The 19,355-nt window shown below is 42.2% G+C and overlaps 1 protein-coding gene and 1 pseudogene across 2 annotated transcripts in view; one reads left to right on the top strand and one right to left on the bottom strand.

The window, feature by feature from the left end:
* Positions 1-1,956: 1,956 nt before the first annotated feature.
* On the bottom strand, positions 1,957-6,327 carry plvapa (plasmalemma vesicle associated protein a). Its single transcript, XM_079284474.1, has 7 exons — positions 6,228-6,327; positions 5,641-6,041; positions 5,041-5,107; positions 4,159-4,871; positions 2,981-3,374; positions 2,617-2,674; positions 1,957-2,306 (listed from the first exon to the last, which is right to left on the bottom strand). Exons 2-7 carry the CDS (start codon positions 6,034-6,036, stop codon positions 2,273-2,275), a joined length of 1,662 nt encoding a protein of 553 aa, XP_079140600.1. The 5' UTR covers positions 6,037-6,041; positions 6,228-6,327; the 3' UTR covers positions 1,957-2,272.
* A 9,500-nt stretch (positions 6,328-15,827) lies between these two features.
* LOC306789809 (nuclear receptor subfamily 2 group F member 6-like) overlaps positions 15,828-19,355 on the top strand; it is a 6,677-nt pseudogene continuing 3,149 nt past the window's right edge. Inside the window, exons 1-3 of the transcript XR_013773193.1 lie at positions 15,828-16,646; positions 16,977-17,734; positions 19,147-19,241. The product of XR_013773193.1 is annotated as a nuclear receptor subfamily 2 group F member 6-like (transcript). The remainder of the gene's footprint in view (positions 16,647-16,976; positions 17,735-19,146; positions 19,242-19,355) is intronic.

Genomic DNA, 19,355 nt, shown 5'->3' on the forward strand with positions numbered 1-19,355 from the left:
TGTCTCAGTGTCAAGATCCATAAAGAACCAGCCAGCAGTGAGTTTAAAAACCTGTCATTGAGCCTCAAACTGATCACGTACTGGACAATCCTGGTCCCAGTGGTACATGTGGCCTAAATAATTACCGACCTGAAAAATAAGGACACGCAGAGACAGACTGTTTTGCTTATATATTAAAATCACACATCAGCAGTTTTTGTCAACAACAGATGTTGATGATTGTGTCAACAATCTTACAAGCCAATTGTGTTAGAGATGCATGTCAAACCTCCTCTTTGGACCTTTGTGTAACACAATCACAAGTTGCTATAGGACACCTGGCTCTTTTCAACAATCACACACATAATTTATTTCAACTGGTGGCTAAGTGGAGAGCAGGGCCGTCTGTCAATCAGAGGATCGGCGGTTTGATCCCCGGCTCCGGCCTTCAAGGCAAGTGAAGTGTCTCCCGTATCGGTATTGTGTTCATTGTGTAATGTTTTACCAGAGTCATCTCATACAGTACTTAACCCAGTACGAGTTTTACTTTTCTAGAGTTACATTCAACTTTGGAGTTGAATCACACTTTGTATTAGGGTCATAACCTTCACATTTTAAGTTTGATTTCAGTTAAACCATAAGCACTTATTAAAAATGTCTTATTTACAATTGGATGCCTATTTAGACTTATTTTCCCCTTATTTTACGTGGGTATTATGTTGTCTTTTGTTTTCTTTTAATGAACTTATTCTGTGATTTGGGACAGAGGCCTGCAGTAAATTAGTTTGCAGCTGATTATTGACGTTATTATAATGTTAAAGATAATAATAAAATAAACACAGGGGGTTGTTGAACACTAAAAATAGCTCGTTAAATCTCCCCCTTCGTGCATTGATTGTTGCTGTTTAAACCCTGTTAAAGTTAGGCATATGAATGAACTGTGTTCTGTCTATAACTTAGTAGTTTGGTCTCTTGTATAGAGGGTAAATAAATGATACAAACAAATGATGTTATGGTAATCATTGTCCAGTGTCACACGTTGACATCATCGTCATAATGATTTTCCAGTGAAGTAGTTGGAACACGTCCTATGTCTCAGTCAGTCGAATAAAGCGACTCCCAGAAGCATCCAACCAGTTAACCTTTAATATCCTCGCAGCTCCTCTGCAGTAAGCTGCACATCCCAAATGTGGAAAAACACTTGATGTTAAACAAAGGATATCCTTTAGACAGGAAAGAGCTCTCCCGTCGCTCAAGTCTAAGTGCTGTTTCTATTAATTGGCGCCAAACACAACACACTCTCGGTTCTTGAATTAAAAGTGCGTTCCCATCCTTCCACTGTGCAACCAACAGGATGTTTGTGTGTTCTCATGATGCTTTGCTTCCCTTCTCCATGGTAGGGTTGAACTGGTACAAGTTAAACTGCCATCCATATGTCCCAAATGCTCCAAAATGGGGTATTTTATTCTACACACTAACAACCCTGTCTATACTTTTCTATATTAATTTGCGTCTCTTTGTTTAATAAACTTAGCAAAGATTAAACGTACAATCTGTCTGCTTTTGCCGTTTCAAGACGTGTTTTGGGAAAGGTTAGAGCCCTCATCCGATACCAAGAAAAGCTCCATCTTTACCGCCGTGTGTTCTTTATAAGAGATATATCAGGAGTTTATTTACAGAATGGATATCCGTGTTCTCTACGGCTAAGTGATGGCACATTGTTTTTAACAACAGCATGTATACAAGAGCGTTTCAAAAAGTTCCCCCGTCTGCTGACAGGTTGGCAGGTAAACATAAACATGCCGGCGGGATGAGGACCCGTTGCCAGTAAATCTTTACAGGAGGGGCTCAGGAGCCTTCTGCAGATAATTAGCTACACAATAGGTCACGCACATGGGGACAAACAGTTGCTTCCGTCTCCGCATTGGATGATATCTTGAATAGTTTTGTTTATAAAGACGAGGCAGGCTCAATTAATGTGCGTTCAAATATAGCTTTTATATTTCTGTATTTACAGTGTAAAAATAATACAATGTGTGGTTATTCATACTGTGTAGATACAAATCATTAACACACAAGCTTCACATGTTACATTCAAAAGTGCAAAAAATATTCAGAGTACTGTATTAAATGCATATTGACGTATAAACTGTCACACATAATGTAAAATATATGTTACATTGTTTTCTATTAAAAACGTGAACTCAATATCAGAAGCTTGCATTTAGCTGTGCTTAATAATGCAGTGGAAGATAAATCTCTTTTATGTTGTGTTTCTTCTCTTCAAGATGGGCTAACCCAACATTCTGGAGAGATCTTGTTTCTCCCTGAAGAAAGAGAGAAAGAGATAAAGAGAGAAAGAAAGAAAGAAAGAAAGAAAGAAAGAAAGAAAGAAAGAAAGAGAGAAAGAAAGGATGCTAAGTGGGTTTATCAAACTTAAATAATCACAGCTTTTACAGGCTAGGGAAATCAACTATTGAGAGACAGACTGATATGTTGTTGGTTTTCTTTTTTTATGGGATTTGTTGACAGTAACAAAAATAAAAAAATATATTCACTGTTCAGTCGGCAACTAAAACACCAGCAAAACTTTCCCGTTCACTCTCAACCTACAGCTAAAAGATGCTTAATACTCACTCTGGGCCAGAGGGGTTGATGATTCGTTGCAGATCTTTAATGTGTTGAGCAACACTGACTGTTGGTTAAACATAAGAAATGTGTCATTACATAGCCATTATGTAATCAATCACGCTGCACTCATTCATTTATTTACAACACGACATAAAATCGAATAGTTTGAGCTCTCCTAAGATCTACAAAGAATACAAACATCAGAGTCATTCAAACAAAGTCTGAAAACTATTATTATCTGCATCGCTGGATACCACCAGGGGTATGAGGTATGTGAGAAAATATACTTTTTTATAATCTGCATGAACCCTACCTTTACTTAAAATATATCCCTGAATGGAAATGATAAATTGCAGACATGTATTCTTACTTGTTCCACTCGTTCTTCCTGCATCGGATGGCGATCCAATTCCACCACTATTCCCAGTAGATGGCTCTCTCCCTGTTCCACTTCCTGTCTTACTTTGCCCTGAGTTACTGCCCCCAAACCAAAGAAATCCGGAGTTGGTTGACCCACTTTTATTCGTCGACCCAGAGGATGACCCGAGGCCTGAAGAGCTCTTCACATTTGATGTTGGCTTATTCGAGCCTATCCCGCTTGACACAGAAGATGTCCCAACGCTTGATGTTTTCCCACTCAATGCTGGCTTATTCAACCCTGACCCAGTGGAGCTCCCTGTCCCAGCTGCTACTAGCTTATTGAATGCTGACCCAACAGAGCTACCTGTCCCAGTTGTGCCTCCCGGAAATCCATTAAGCCCTGTCTGAAATAAAATGAGAGCAATGTTAATATGGGGAAAACGCATTCAAAACCACTTGTTATATTGTTTTTAAAATGATATGCAGCAACTGAAGTATTTTGAATTTCCACAAAACATTATTATACTGAATAACATTTTCTGTTTCAGGACACAAACACCACAGAGCGTCATGTCTAGGTTGTAAATTTGTCCTTAAACAAAAGCAGACACTTAACAAAACTGACATAAACATTTGTCCAGTTCTCACACCTTTGCCCTCTTGTACTTTACTGGCAGACAATTTCTCTCCCTCACCTCCTCCTCCACTCTTAAAGCTGGATCAGTTCCAGCAACCTGTCAGGCTGCTTTGATTTCCTGTTGTTGTCCAAGATGTAAAGATCTAAGGGCTTTGTTCGTGTTTTAGTATTTCTACAGGTGTTATATGAGCAAATATGTCTTCTGACACTGCAGAGATGAACTAGCATTGACAACAAAGCTCAGATGTGGTAAAATGACCTGACTATTGCACAACTGTATCCAGATCATTCCATACAACAGCTGTTTTATATTTAAAGTCAACAACTATGCAATAAGACAATACCCTGTATAGTGTATGCCAGTGTATACATTACAGTGTGCTATATCAGAGAATCTCAAACACCACTCCTTGCATTTAACATCTGCTGCTGTTAATTACCGAAATGAAACTCTCATTGTCTTTTCTCCGTGACTGGCAAAACAGCGTCAGTAAAAATGCTCCTGCGTTTATCCCTGCAAAGCGATGCACATGTTCATGTTGTTTTCTTACCTTAGAAACGCAGGACATGTTGAGCTGCTTCATTCTCTCTGTGAGGTGATCAATTGATTTACTTTTATACTTGACGTCGCTGTGAAGGACATCTATCTCTCCATTCAGCCTCATCTTGTCCATCAGGAGGATCTCCTTGTCCTCGTCGTGTTTCCGCTGAAGCTTGTCTAAGTTCTTTCTGTGCTGCAGGATCAGGTCCGTGCGGTTCATGCTGCACCAGCGGTAGTCGTCAGACAGTCGCCAGTTCTCTGCCTTCAAGCGGCTGTTCTCAGCCTGGATGCCTGATACCTGTTCTCCCACAACATTCAGGTAACGCTGAAGCTTGTCCTCCACCTCCATGGACAGGCTGGTGCAATTGATGCGGATCTGCTCCAGGTGTTCCCTCTGTTTCGGACAGGTGAGCTGGAAGGCGATATGTGAAGGGAAGAGGGAATCGATCTTCTCCAGGAATGCCTTGGAGACATTGGAGATACCGCTCAAGGACTTGGAAAAGTCATCTTTGCATTTTTGTCTGAAGAACTCCACCTCCTTTTCATGTGTGGATTTGTCCCTCCGCAGATGGATGGCCTCCAAGTTAATTCTGTCCCTCTCTTTGGCAGCCTGGTCCATTTCCATCCTCATCCTCTGGGCTGTTTGTGTGAAGTTGGACTGCACAAGCTCAAGTCTTGCTTTCAGCTGTTCAGTCATCAGCCCACAGTTACAGCTTGCTTGAACTGCTCAGAAAAACAATTGTGGAAAAAGAGAAGAGAAGTAGTCAAATAGATCTTTTCTCTAAATGGAAGCTGTTTTGACTGCAGGTGAGGGTTACACACGACCGCTCATATGTCACATTTATTTATTCATTTCATTTTGAGCTTGCACTGAAACAAATGTCAGACTTACATGTGGTTGGGCATCGGGCAGTTGAAGTTACGCTCTCGCTAACGAACAACTTTTGGCTGCACTGTTGCTGTTCATATCAGACAGAGAAGAAGGTGTTTCAGTGATTTGTTCTACATCAGTTGTGAAATGCAGATAAACAGGAAACAACAATCAGCTATTTACGGTTTAGGTCATTTACCAAGATTATTATGTTTACGTCTTAAAAATACTCTGACATGGGTTCAACACTAAAGTGCTACTTTGATTTGTAATAACCAATAAAAAGTAATCTGTTGTGTTGCCTCTTGTTCTGAAAACTATAAAAGAATATCTCAGAAGTACATTTTATTTATTGTAAAACACTCAAATAAATTTACATTCAGAGACTAATCAGTGATGAAATATACTTTTGAAACCAGTATGACACTGTTAAAGCTCTTTAGATCATTGAGGCACTTTTTTTATTAACTTTTTATCTGCTGAGGCTCAACTTGACTCAAACACTTGCAGCTGCTTTCCTTTCATCTCTAATTTAACTTACATTACAAGATAAACTACACATGAAATAGTACAGACAGGAACGTGCATGTTAGACAGAATGAAAAGGCTTCGCTTTCTCACCAGCTTCTTGTCCATTTCTTGGATAAAGATCACTGAGATGTTGGCGAAGTAGCGGAGTTTGGCCAGGTCCCAGTCGTTGCGGGCTTTCTCAGTCAGGGTGGTGTTGAGTAAGTTGGTCAGGTTCTTCCTCTGGTGCCTCAGGGCCACATTTTCTATGGACAGTCGGCTGAAGCTCTCCTCCAGGTCCTGGATGCGTACCGTGGACGCCGAGTCCTGCGTCTTACCGTAGACCAGAAAGAGCACAAGGCTAACTATGATGAGAGACTGGATGAGTGAAGAGAAGAAGAAGACAATGCGCATGTAGTAGCCGCAGCTCTTGCCCTTTGAGCGGTACTGCGTCTTCTTTTGAGCCTGCGGGCTGGACTTGGAGACCTGGGAGTAGCCACTGGCATACATGGTGGCTGATGGCAGAAAGGGTCAGAAAAAAGTGTCAGAGCTCGAGGATTACGATGAGTGGCTCGATAAGTTCAAACAAGGTCCATCTCTAAATCACAGGACAGACGAGTTCCCTCTCAGCACTCTGCAATCGAAATGATGAAATCACTCAATGCTGAATTATTTCACAGCAGCTGGTGGATTTCACAGACCCTTTGTGTAAAGCTCGCGCTCCTTCCTCTAACAAAGCCAAACGCTCTACCGTGCTGGACCAGACGTTTCCTCTCAGGAGTGCTGATAACATGAGAATTGATCAGATTGTGAGTGAGGTGTAAACATGTGTAGGACTTTATAAACTCCTCTGGCCACACACTTCCCATGATGGGAAGTTGTCCTGGACTCAGTCCCCTCCCTGCAGAGGCCATTGCCCCGCAGCGCTGGCTGCCCCTCCCTATGCAGAGGTTATCAACAGCTATCAGCTGTTGGCATGCAGTCTACAGTGCACACTCAAACACCAAACCCAGATTTTGTGTTTAATACATTAAGCCATGCCAGTTTTGAAAATGTTCTCAGTCACAGTAAAAAGATTTTTTAAAGAGCTCACTGGAGTGCCACACATTTTTTTATTTTTTTTTATGGGATCATAAACAGTGTTTTCCGGTGCACAGCAGGCCAGGAGGACAATGGCTCATGTTGTTCTCTGACGTTCTTGTCCAGTGGCCCTTTGATGCCGCGAGTCTCAGCCCAACATGATGACGTGGGTAAGCTGCCCTCTGTCTCCCCGGAGACACACACACACACAAAGAGAGACGAAGCAATTTAAAATGAAATAGAGGAGCCTGACAGTAACAGACACAACTTTTTCCTGCCAGGCATTGTTGACGTGCCAGGCCTCATCTTCATAGGAAGCAGTAATTCATAGAGGAACTGTTCATGGCCAAACCTGAAGCAACTTTTTGGACGAGATCCTTGATAAAAGGCGCAGATAAACTCAGGATATCAGAGACAAATACGAGAAATAAACAGTCACGTTGTTGATTTAATTGAGGTTGAAGTGGGCTGTTTTTATCGCCACTTTGGGTATGATTTGTTTTTTCCCAGATTTTTACGGGATGTTGCCAACCTGGCTGACACAGCGCTCTCAAATCAGTCAGAGAGGCTTGTTGTATAATTCATACGCCTCACCAATGCCTTGAGTTAGAGAGTTCACATGCAGTAAAATAACTATTTTTATATTAAAATGACAGAGTGCAGTCCATTCAGCTTTACTAATTTATGTCCAGCAGACACAACAAAAGTTTGACGATAGCTCACTGTCAGATATTGTATGATGTCACTATCATAAGAAAGAAAGAAAGTTAAAGGAATAGTTCGACATTGTGAGTAATACGCGTATTTGCCTTCTTGCTGAGAGTGACACATTGACACAACTCTCATGTCTGGATGCTAAATATGAAGCTACAGCCAGTTAGCTTAACTTAGCATAACGACTGTAAACAGGGGGAAACAACTAGCCTGGCTCTGTCTCAAGAATACAAAAAATACAAATTACCAGCACATCTAAAGCTCACTGATCAACAAGTTGCATCTTGTCTCTTTACTCTGTGCAAAAACTGAAACACAAACATTCCTGCCAACCTCAACGACAAGACTCCAGGCCAACTGATTCCTGTGTGCGATCTTCATGCTTATCATGTGGTGGTGTCAACTTCCCAAAGTGTCGAACCCTTAGTTATATTGTTCGATTATAAATTGAAAAAAAATTTAACAACGTAACAAATTCAGGTCAGAAGTGTTGCTTTATTATCTCAAAGCTCTCTGCTTCAGTCTATTAAGTCATTAAAGCAAAAACCCAGCGCAACATGGAAACGTCATTGTGTTGCACTTTGAGCTACCGGTACTTCTAAGAAAAACTCTGCCTCTAGAACGGATATATCCAGTAAAGAAAGGATATAAGAGTATCCTGTGCAAAAGGTGGCAGCGCCGTAATCCTGCACTCTCCTGCACTTTGAGATGGAAGCTTCGAACAATGTGCGCGCCTCAACAAGAGCGGAGCGAGTAAAATACACTGGTGCTTTGAAAAGTGTGTTAAAGGCACATTTACTCCTGGCGTTACTTCGCCGTGCAGACAGATTTGATTGAATGTGTTGAGGTTTTGTGATATTTTCATCTTAAATATGAGAAGCCGTCTCAGTTACATGAAAAGTGAGTTGAGTTTTGTTTGTGCTGCTCAAAGAACTAAAGAATGACGCCTGAAATACTCAACAGCAACACATCTTTCCAGTGAAAACCTCAGAGTTACTCTTGATAATCACAGACTTCACTACAAACACATTTCCTGAGGACTATTGATCTCTCGATGGGCCTTCACATAAACACACAAAGACATGTTTTCAGTGTGCCAACTTCATGATCTAAAATTATGTTTGTGAGTATTTCAAATGATCTTATGTGTCTAAAAGCAAACTCACAAACATAGTCCACACTGCCAGTAAGATCATACAAAACCCCCAGAGACAGCTGGTGGAGCTCAGCAAACCAGGAGGAAAGCTACATCGATAGTTCAGGACCCTTTGTTTACATCCTTTGTTTCATGAATTTGAAAAACTCCCTTCGGGAAGACGATACAGGGTAAGCACCACAACAAGAAACATCTTGAAGAGATCTTTTATTAAATCCTCTGTCATCTTACTGAACAAATGAAAGGGATTGTATTAGATATTAGTGACTGCTGCTGTTTTTATGGTCTATTTAAGATATGTATTAATTCATAATATTTTAGCATTTTATCCCCAACCATTTGGCACACTTATTACTTATAGTTTTCTTTGATTTACCCACGGCAAAGAAGCTTTTAAGTGTATGCATATTTGTGAAGACAAATTGAAAATGGACAACGTTGTCTAATCTCGTCAGGTCTAAACCCCGAACAGATAAACACATCTTTCTAAAGGATCGTTTACGAAAGAGAACCTCACATTTACCCAGAAACACTGAGAGGTTACACCATGTCACCATACACCTTCATTAACAGCAAAGTTAATACAAATGATAAAAACTAAACATGCTTCGTTTCTTTTGAACACAGCAGCAGTGGGATTTTATCGACTTATCTTTAACACGAATAAATATTATTGAAGATTAAAGGTTTTTTTCAGCTCCACTGAAAACTGCTTATCCGAACCAAATGTTTGGATGTTTACTCCTTCACCCAGACGCTGATTGAACCCCATGTGGGTGTGAAACAGACACATTTGGCAGCACCTCATGTGTGTACAAGCCAAAGCTGCACCACTCCCACAAACCACCCACTGTAGATAGCATCTGCTCCTGTAGCTGACAGCACACAGTTCAACACAATGTACAGTTTTTGGAGTGGCCTCTCTGTCACTACTGAAAAGCTTCACTGGGTCAAGTAGTGAGGGAACAGAGCGCTATTGTGTTGGCGTGTTGAAGTATGTAAATGTTCTGTTACACACAAAGCAAACTGAAGTGTTTACAGGGATGGTTTCCTGTCAGCTGAAGAGTTCTGTTGACATCTTCTTTCCCTGGTTTGTTGACCATGAACTAGATGTCCCCCACATTACTAAGACACTTCAGACTTAAGTCGTCATGCAGCTAAAAAAAGAAGAAGACATTTTTTTAACAAAAAAGCTTCAAAAACACAAAAACAATGAAACCACATTTATTTTTTTTTATATATATATATATATATATATATATATATATATATATATATATATATATATATATATATATATATATATATATATATATATGTGCAGATATTTTCATGCATGAATGAAGAGGACTCTTATTCTCTGGGTGTTTTTACGTTTGTATATTTCACATTGTATCTTCTGCGTGTCATGCACTGTGGGATGAGACACTGGTCTGGTCTTGACTCGGTCTCACCCGGCTTTAAAGCTTTAAGTAACAATGATAAGTCATGATAAGGCGTTTGGACTGATGGCGCAGGGAGAGGACAGTCTCAATGTAATATTCAAGACACACACGCACACACACACACACACACACACACACACACACAGGGTATTAATTGTCATGGAACACTGCCACCTTGTGGGAGATCAATATAACTGCATCCGAAGACTGCCTCAATGCTCTATTTATCAATAAATGTAGTAAATGAAGATTTTAGAATCAATGATCCTTAAATAAAGCAGTAAAAATACAGTACTACATGGTGAACACTATAAGAAGCTGTGTCCTGCACACATTAATTCAACTTTTACTGTTATATCTGATTATTTGTGTTCAATATTTGATAGACCGAGTCTCACATACAGTCTCTGCTCCTGAATTGTGAAACTAACAACTCTCCAAGTTTGAAAAATGTAAATTGACCTTGAATGTGGCTGAACATAACCTTTTTATATTCTATGTACGAGGTGTAACGATGTCTCAAGTTTCAGGAAGAGGTTACTCAGACAAGTCAATTATGTCGCATATGGCATAGTTTGACATATTTGGAAATACTGCATATTGTCCGGTATTTACAATCTTGCTAAGAGATAGATGACAAGATAAACACCACCTGAGCCAGCAGCTGGTTAGCTTAGCTTAGCACAAAGACTACAAACGGGGGTAAACAGCTAGCCTGGCCTTTTCCACAGGTAACAAGATCTGCACCTCTAAAGCTGACTAATTAACATGTTGTGTCTTGATTTGTTTTTTTTACTGTAAAGAAACCCCCAGAAGAGTAACAATTGGTTTTATTACCAACATCTTTGTGTTAGCTAGGCACTGGGAGTCTCTGCTGGTTGCCTGGCAACTGCTCAATAAGTGTATTTCATAAAATGTCAACTATCCATTCAATGGGAAATAATCCAATTTCTGTTTTCTTTTAACCCCAGTACGTTCTCACTGCGCCTACCTGCCCTATTGTTTTACCCGCCCTTACAGAACAATGTTCCTGATGATAACGCCCGACGATCATGAAGAAGAACACCGTGGGGTTTCCCTCCAGAGATGTTTGACTAATTGGTAACTTGCTCTGAAGGATCTGATTACCCACATCACAGCCTTGTGCTATACAGGATGGCTAGCCTGAAGAAAGAGGTCTCAGTTACCGAGAGACACAGATGGGAGGTGGTAAATACCCGAGTCGACCGCCACACAGAGACAAATAAACAATATGGTGCTAAAAAGCTGCATGTGCCCAATTTGAGAGAGCGCGAGTAAATCATTTCTTTTGTTGTGTACGCTCCTGCTTCAGTGGGGTTAGAAAATTCAGACATTCATTTATCACGACAATGCATGATGATATGAAAGCCAGAATTGTTCAAATGGATTTTCTCAACGGGCACCGTGATGTGCAATCCTCTCAGATCATTTATTCAGGCTCCAATTCAATCTAAAAATGAAAGACTCGCTGTGACCAGTGGCTCCTGTGGTGATGTGATAAGAGAGACCGCAGCATTCGTATCAAGGAAATTCTCCTTCATATTGGATGTATCATCTTCTTCTTTTTTTTAATAAATTTTTCGCGCTGAGCCAACAGGCAGCTGGGGCATCAATGGGTAAAATAAGGGTGATTTGGGTTGTAGTTAATGAGATGTACAGTGGCTTTCTGCATGCTCCCATCAGGCACCACTAATCGGAGGTGGCTAAAATGACCCAATGATGAATCCCCGAGAGCTAATCCCCCTCTTCTCTCCGTGTCCTCGGCCCAGCAGATGTTTTCTCTTTGACCCGCACAAAAGGCCTCTGTTTTTGTTTCCAGGCTCGTCCATTCCTCAAAGGTCACAGGTCACTGTGGTCTCAGGGTGAAGCTGTCACTGTAACTCTAAACATTTGACAGCCATCAGAGCGTGGTGAAAACGCAGTCCCAGGGTAGAGGGCTGCCTCATGATTACTTTCAGTGAAGACCTACTTTCCATATGCTGATGCGGTTGAGAGCACACACACCAACACCCTGAGATTGAATTACAGTGGTTGCTGGGGAAGCCTCCGGGAGAGGGCCGGCCTAACTTAAGACACACGGGGTCGTATTTGTCATGGGACGGTCCTCTGGAACAGACATTAAAGGTTAACTTCAATGGTTCAAATGTGAACTGAATCAATAGCTGAGTGATTCGTGTTTGGACCTGCGCAAAAATGCCAAAGCGTGGGATTTAATGACCCATCCTGTAGTCTTAATTATGAAATATGTCTGACAATTTGAAGCCCAACAAAACAAAAAAAATGAATTTATTCAAATATGACAGACAGGACAACTGATATGAATTCTGAAGATCTTTACAAGGTTTAAAAAAAGAGCATTGCACACAATAGAAACTTTAAGCTATGAATGTTTTTCAGAACCTGCTCCAAATATAAATAGATCTATGAAACATGTATTCGCTGAGATGAAATATTTGCGTGCAGAAGAACATAAATACGTGTGACATGTGAAGTTAGAAATGGAAATATGAATGGAGCTGATTTTAGAGCAAACGGTAAAGCAAGGCAACATGAAGCTGGAGGCGTACGATCGAATGATTCAAAACTTCTGGCAGAGACACGGACAAACATGGTGGTGCATACACATGTGTGTGAAGCTGCTGTCGAGTAGAATTGTTTATCTGTTTCGTCTCCCTGCTGGTGGTGGAAGACTCAACAGGTGTGTGTAACCCTGGATCACCAGAAATAGAAGAGACTTCAAACGGCAGCAGTAAAAGAAGCCAGAGGGAGGATTTTGATCCGGTCATTCAAATTGCAGAAAACCCCAAACTACCTCAGGTTAAACGATTTTTATTCGAGGGGTTGAACTGCAGTATGAGATGTTCGATTTTTTTTTAAACAAACTGTGCGTTGATGAAGGGTTTGTGTCACGACTGCTTTGTGGTGTGTCTGCTGAAACACGCCTTCAGTTTCCAGTGTATTAGGTAAATCCAGTTAAAACTAATACAAGGGCCATGCAATGAATCCTGTCTTAATTAAGGTTATAACAATAAAAGAGGGGCGCAAAAGATTTACCTTCAAAATGTCCACGAAGTTTCAATCTTTGAAACAAAGCTAAACACGACAACCTTCATGTCGGCAGGATAGGGCTGTTTTATGAGACCGCATCTTCAGCTCGGTGTACCTTAAAGAAACTGAAAGGATAAAGTTCATATACAATCTGAAATCTATTTCTGAATGTTATGTTTGTGTAAAATTTGCAAATCGCTCAAGTTAAAATGATGGCGAAGTTATTGCCGTCGCTATCTTGGCTTTTTTTTCGCAACCAGATGTGACATGAGAGGCGGAGCAAAGTACAACCGGACGCTGAATCAGACATTTCTCAGCCAACCAAAAAGGGTCCAATTAACTTTCATGAACTGAAAGTAAACAGTGAAAGGGTTAAAGATGAAAGACGAAAACGCCATGGTAGCGACCCGTCACTCACAAGGTAGCTCCGCCCCTAACATACTCTGCTTTATGGTCTATTTGACTCTACATGGGACCATCATTTACCAAATGAACATGATGCTGTACTGAAGACCTGAAACTAGAGACTGCAAAGTCAAACTAATATTTACTGAGTTCCAATTTGACTTCAGTGATGAAACACATTGATACACTTCGGGTTTGGGCTGTTTCACACACATCCATTCACTCATTTGGGGTATTGCACATATCTTTGAGGGAACACACGACTGATATGTGTGTGTGTGTGTCATCTGAGATGTGGCCAAGTGTGGTAAAGCAGCCAATACTGCACCAGGAACGGCGACATTTTTACTGAACCTGACCCTTTTATGTTTGGTCTAAATAGAGTTTTTGAACTGCAACAATTAAACTGCTACACTGTCTCTGTGTGCGTTGTACTGTACATCTGTTGGGTTGGCAGCTTGGCAGACATCTTATCTTTTTGCAACATTTGCGGTCTTGCATTTCTGCATTGCTCGCTGGGAGCAACTACATTCCCGACTGTCGGTTCAAAGGTCACGTCACTCCGGCCGTCGGGGGTTTCTCTCAGACAAACACACACACACACACACACCCTGAAGTGGAAATGTTAGGCAGCATATCTTTCAGTCCATAGTATAGTTCTTCTTCTTTAGGGAAATATTCAGTCTGTTCAAATTATATTTTATTGTAAATTACCGACTGATTGTCGATATTCTGCTGCAATTTGGTGAAGAAAGGGTAAAGCTACATGGAAGACGACATAGAAGAAGTCCAGAGCACTGGAGCAGCGTTAAAGCAAGATGAGGCAAGCATGTCCGTAATGGGGAGCTCGAATTTACTGAATGCGACTGAAATAAATATCAAAGTGAACATTACCACCAGCATAACGGCGTAGCTTCTGACACGGACATCAGTGATCAGAAAATATATGCGATTACATCAGAAAATTGACTCAAAAAGTTTCAGTTAAATTAAGACTGAGATGATACCTACTATTAAAACACAAACAAAAAGCAGCAAACAAGAATTAAAAACGTCTTCAGTGCAAAACGATTGATGAACAGCTCTGTGTTATCTCATCTTCTCACACACAGTTTTACAAGCAGCCTTTATTTGGCAAGCCTAATCTTTCCCAACACAAAGTGACAATAAGCAGGCACAGTGGCCTCATTAAAGGGACTTTTATTCAAATTAACACACACACACACACAAAACCCTCTGATGATCCATTAGCTGCACAATGGCCAGGACAATGCGTCTCTGTCACACACACACACACACACACACACACACTCTGTTCTCCAGGGGGTAAAGCTGGGTTTAGATTTAGGAATGCCATATAAGTGTTTGTGTGGGGCGGGAGATACCTTTAAAATCTCTGTAAACACTCTTTAGATAAGACAACAGGTTCCATATAGTGAATCTCTCAGGGGACCGACACTTTCATCTCGCCATATCTACACCCCCCCCCCCAAAGAGCTGCACATCTACAAGCAGATTCAGCACTTATCTCCTTCAGCTCTTATCCAGAGCTGCTGTGCGTCCTCCCCTCCCCTTTATCTGCATTTGACCCTGGGCTTTGTAGCGTGGCAGGGGTGTGAGAGTCGGTTTGACCTCTCGCGGTAACCTCGAACACAAATCACTGTGTGCTCCACACAGCGCTGAGACAGAGGGCCTTGAGCAAATGAGCAATGACCACGAGAAGGTAACCTTTACCTCCCGCACAATAAGCCCTTCTCAAGCGGGCTGCTCTCACACATGTCAGATCAAAGCGTGTCATTCAAATGGGAAAGATATCACCGCCCTTTGAGAAACAGAGCTCAGCTCGCTGCTGTTTTGCACGGCTTCTTAAAACGTGTACCGCAACGCCGAACCCCCCCCCCCCCCCCCCCCCAACATTTGATTGCTTTCTAAAAGACAAAAGGGCAGGCAGGAGCTCTGCTTGCTTGTATTTGTTGCAAGGCTTCGGGGTAATCCGGTATTGTCGGAGGGTTTTTTTGAGGCCTTGGGGTCATGCTCTCTGCGTCTCTGAGGAGAGAGATCCTCCACATCCTTCCTGTGTGTGTGTGTGTGTGTGTGTGTGCGCGCACATACTGCCCCACACAGCCCACTCTCTTTGCTCTTTGACTCCAATGGCCATATAAGGCAGCCAGCACCATGGAAACCGCAGGGCTTGAATAGCAGTGTCAAATCCCTGGAAGCACACACACACACACACACACACACACACACACACACACACACACACACACACACACACACACACACACACACACACACACACACACACACACACACACACACACAGCCCCCTCCCCCTCTGCACACACTCTCCTCCCTCCCTCGCTTTGCTTGATCTCTCTCTCAACACACAAATAGGTTGGATGAAAACAGACAAGGGGAAAGAGGGGCAAGGAGGAAAAAAAAGCAAACGCAGAGAAATCCAGCCTGTCTCCGGCTGTGGCCATTTTTCTTCAATCATAATTTGATTTGTGGACTCTGAAGCCTGAGAGAGACCGAGGGGGGGGAAGAGAAGCACCCGTCCCTTCCACCCCCACCTCCTATTTGCCTGAGCCATAGGGAAAGGCTTCTCACACACACACACACACACACACACACGGATGAAAAGCAGCACAGTGGGCTAGGCCGCAAGTCATTAGTTCTTGGTGGGCAAGCACTGACAAAAGGCTCGGGGAGAGAAGCCCGCATGAGTGCCTGGAGAGCAACCACAGGGACTATGGAGGGCTGAGCAGACGGACACTCCTGCTTACTTGATTTTTTTTTTTTTTTGTGTTGTTGTTTTGGGAAGGAAGCAACGCGGAGGATCTCGTCACAACCGAGCACTCGTGCTACGACAAGCAGGGAAGCGAGAGAGATCACTTCCTTGTGTCGAGGATCTACTTGTGCATTTTGGAGGCGAAAGCAGGAGGTCCACGTCGCCTCGTCTGCAGCCGGCGGCGCCTCAAAGAAGAAGGAGAAGGAGGAGAAGCGCACGACCACATGAAAGTGATGTTGTTGTTGTTGTGTGGACATCAACTTGTCTTTGCGTGACGTGCGATGTCTTCTTTGTGGGTCACAATGCTGCCGCCGCTGGCTGCTGGATTACAGCAGAATAGGAGAGCCGTGTCTGCGCTCTCTGCCTCGCTGGATGGAAGGAAGATCTAGAGCGAGAAAAGGTTTTATTTTCCCGGCGAGGGGGAGAAGCCATAGACACACGGCACATTGACGTCGAGGTAAGCGCGACGTCATTTCTAGAGGGATTTAGGGGTGAATCTTTCGGTGGACAGCTGCCTTATATGAGCGAGGACAAATTGAGTGTTCGGGGTGCTTTAAGAGGGCTGGTCAAAGACTTTCCAGGCATGTGCTAAGGCTACACAGAGGTCCTTTTTCAGCCATTGCTGTTGCTACAGAGACAGAGCTGAGTGAGTGTGTGTGTGTGTGTGAGAGAGAGAGAGGGGAGATTTTCACCTCATGTCATTCGCTCGCGATTCTATTCTGCCGTTGCTGCTGTCTTGTGGGAGAATGTGTGCTGCATGCGTTTGACTCATTGTTTCCTGTGAAAGGTTCCCTGGCTGGAGGGCGAGCCCGCTCGACCGAGAAGGCTGCTTCTCAGACAGCAATCTGTCTGAAGGAAAAAAGGACAAAACAACACACGGAGGCTACGAGCTGGAGAAGAGAAGAAGAGGGAATTGAAATCCACAGGCATGCAACACTAAAAAGTTGCCACAACGAGACTGTTTCCAGGTCATAGTGGAGTGGGAGGAGACTGATCGGCTCTTGTTTTTTTTTTTATATGCCAAACACCCTCCTCTTAAATGCTGTAGCCTTTTTTCTTTACCATTGACACGTTGTTTAGCTTGATGACTTTGTTTTCTAAGTTTTGATATTATGTGCTCAAAAGATTTGATTTCCAAGTGAGAGCAGAACATACCGACTCTCTCCAGGTGAGGGCAAACACACTCCGGACTTTCTGACATTTATGTACCTCGACAGCAGCCAGACATCTTGGCCGCCTGTCCCCGTTTCCTCTGCCGTGGTTCGGTAACCAAGCGATGGCCATGGTGAGTGGGGGCTGGGGAGATCCCAACGGGGGCACCAACGGACTGGGGGACAAGAGCTACCTGAAGGGGGAGGAAGAAGACAGATCTCCCCAGGCGGGAGGGAGCGACATGGAGGCCGGAGACGACGACAAGTCCTGCGTGGTGGACTGCGTGGTGTGCGGGGACAAGTCCAGCGGGAAACATTACGGCGTGTTCACGTGCGAGGGCTGCAAGAGCTTCTTCAAGAGGAGCGTCAGACGCAACCTCAGCTACACTTGCAGGTGAGAGGGGCATTGTGGGTAATTTCGTGTCTCTCCCCCACCCCCCCTTCTGTTTAGTGGTCTGATAATCGTTTTTTCTTTTAAATCCTGCTGAAAACTCAAAGTGTAGGCAACAATGTCACCTAATTTACAGCGACACAGGTGTTACAATGCAGTGCGTTGTTTCCATATGAACGTCTAGTTCTTACAAAGTACAGATGAGTCTAAATATTAAACTCATAACGCCACGATGTATTTCTGCCATTTGAAATTGAAATGTATTCATCAATAAATATAGCATAAAGACAAGTTATAGTTACACAAAGCAATGTCTACAAACAAAACATACATTATCTCGTGTGTCTAAGCTGAAACAATCTCTGTTTCTAGTTTAATTGCATTGTTCTATTTCTATTTTGATCATTTGAGCAAGCGAACAGGCCAAGCCTTGTGATAATGTTCTGCTTTTTTCTGTCTTTTATGATGGTTCACTGACTATCGTTGTGTTTTGGACTCTTGGTCAGATAAAACAATAGCTCCAGGGCAAACAATGACTTGATTATTGTGAAATGTGTGGCAGGTTTATTGTTGATTGCAGCTTTGCTACAGTATGTCTGTAAAGCCTTCCACACACAGAACCATTCATAAAGATGTCTCTATAATCTAGAGCTAGATCCACCTCCAAAAAGTTAAACAAAGACTTTCGTTGTCATAAAGAGAGATAAGAAGTCTTTGACTGTTTATTTTAAACTGTTAATGACTTTCCACAGCTTTAAGTTCCACATTATGTATATTATGATCATGAGTTTTACAATAAATTGATATCATTAAGTCGATGGAATGTCAATAAATAGTCACAATGTATCAGAGACCAGGGTGATATCTTCACATGGCTTGTTTGTCTGACCAAAAAAATACCCAAATGACACGTTCCATTGAAAACTAAATATGAAAAGAAAAGCAGCAGATTAAAAACAATGAGATGCAGAGAATGTGAGAAAAGACTGGAACAATAAACAGATTATTTTGAATTATCAAAAAAGTTGCAAACATTTTTTTCAGCTGATTGAGTTATTGATGAATCAACTAATTGTTTTGCCTCTACTTAAGTACACAGTGAGACATGTGACTGAAGTAACAGTGAATGATACGATGGTAATGTTGCCTGCAGCCTTATGGTAAATCTGATGCAATATTAATGTTCAAGAGCACTTTAATAGGAAGGGAAGACTGTGCATCACTGAGCAGTAAAGCAGGGTTGGTTACACATTTGGCATTAAGTTTGGATGGTTTTGAAACCACTCGATTAAGGGCAAAGCATATCACACAGTCTGACACTGCATTAGTACAAAACCATTCATTCCAGTTCCTAAAACTCAAAAGAAATTTGTTAAAACACCTATAGTCCTACAATGAAATGTTTCTGTTCTCAGGTCGAACAGAGAGTGTCAGATTGACCAGCACCACAGGAACCAGTGCCAGTACTGCCGACTGAAGAAGTGTTTCCGCGTTGGCATGCGCAAAGAAGGTATCTGTCCACCCTGATCCAGAAATCCCCCAACCATTGTGATCCCTTGGAAAAGGATTGGAGACACTGTGGGACACACTGTCATTGTACATGTGCAATATTGAAAAATACTGC

The sequence above is a fragment of the Melanostigma gelatinosum genome, assembly GCF_949748355.1.
Source record: "Melanostigma gelatinosum genome assembly, chromosome: 15".
In the NCBI taxonomy this organism is placed as follows: Eukaryota; Metazoa; Chordata; class Actinopteri; order Perciformes; family Zoarcidae; genus Melanostigma; species Melanostigma gelatinosum.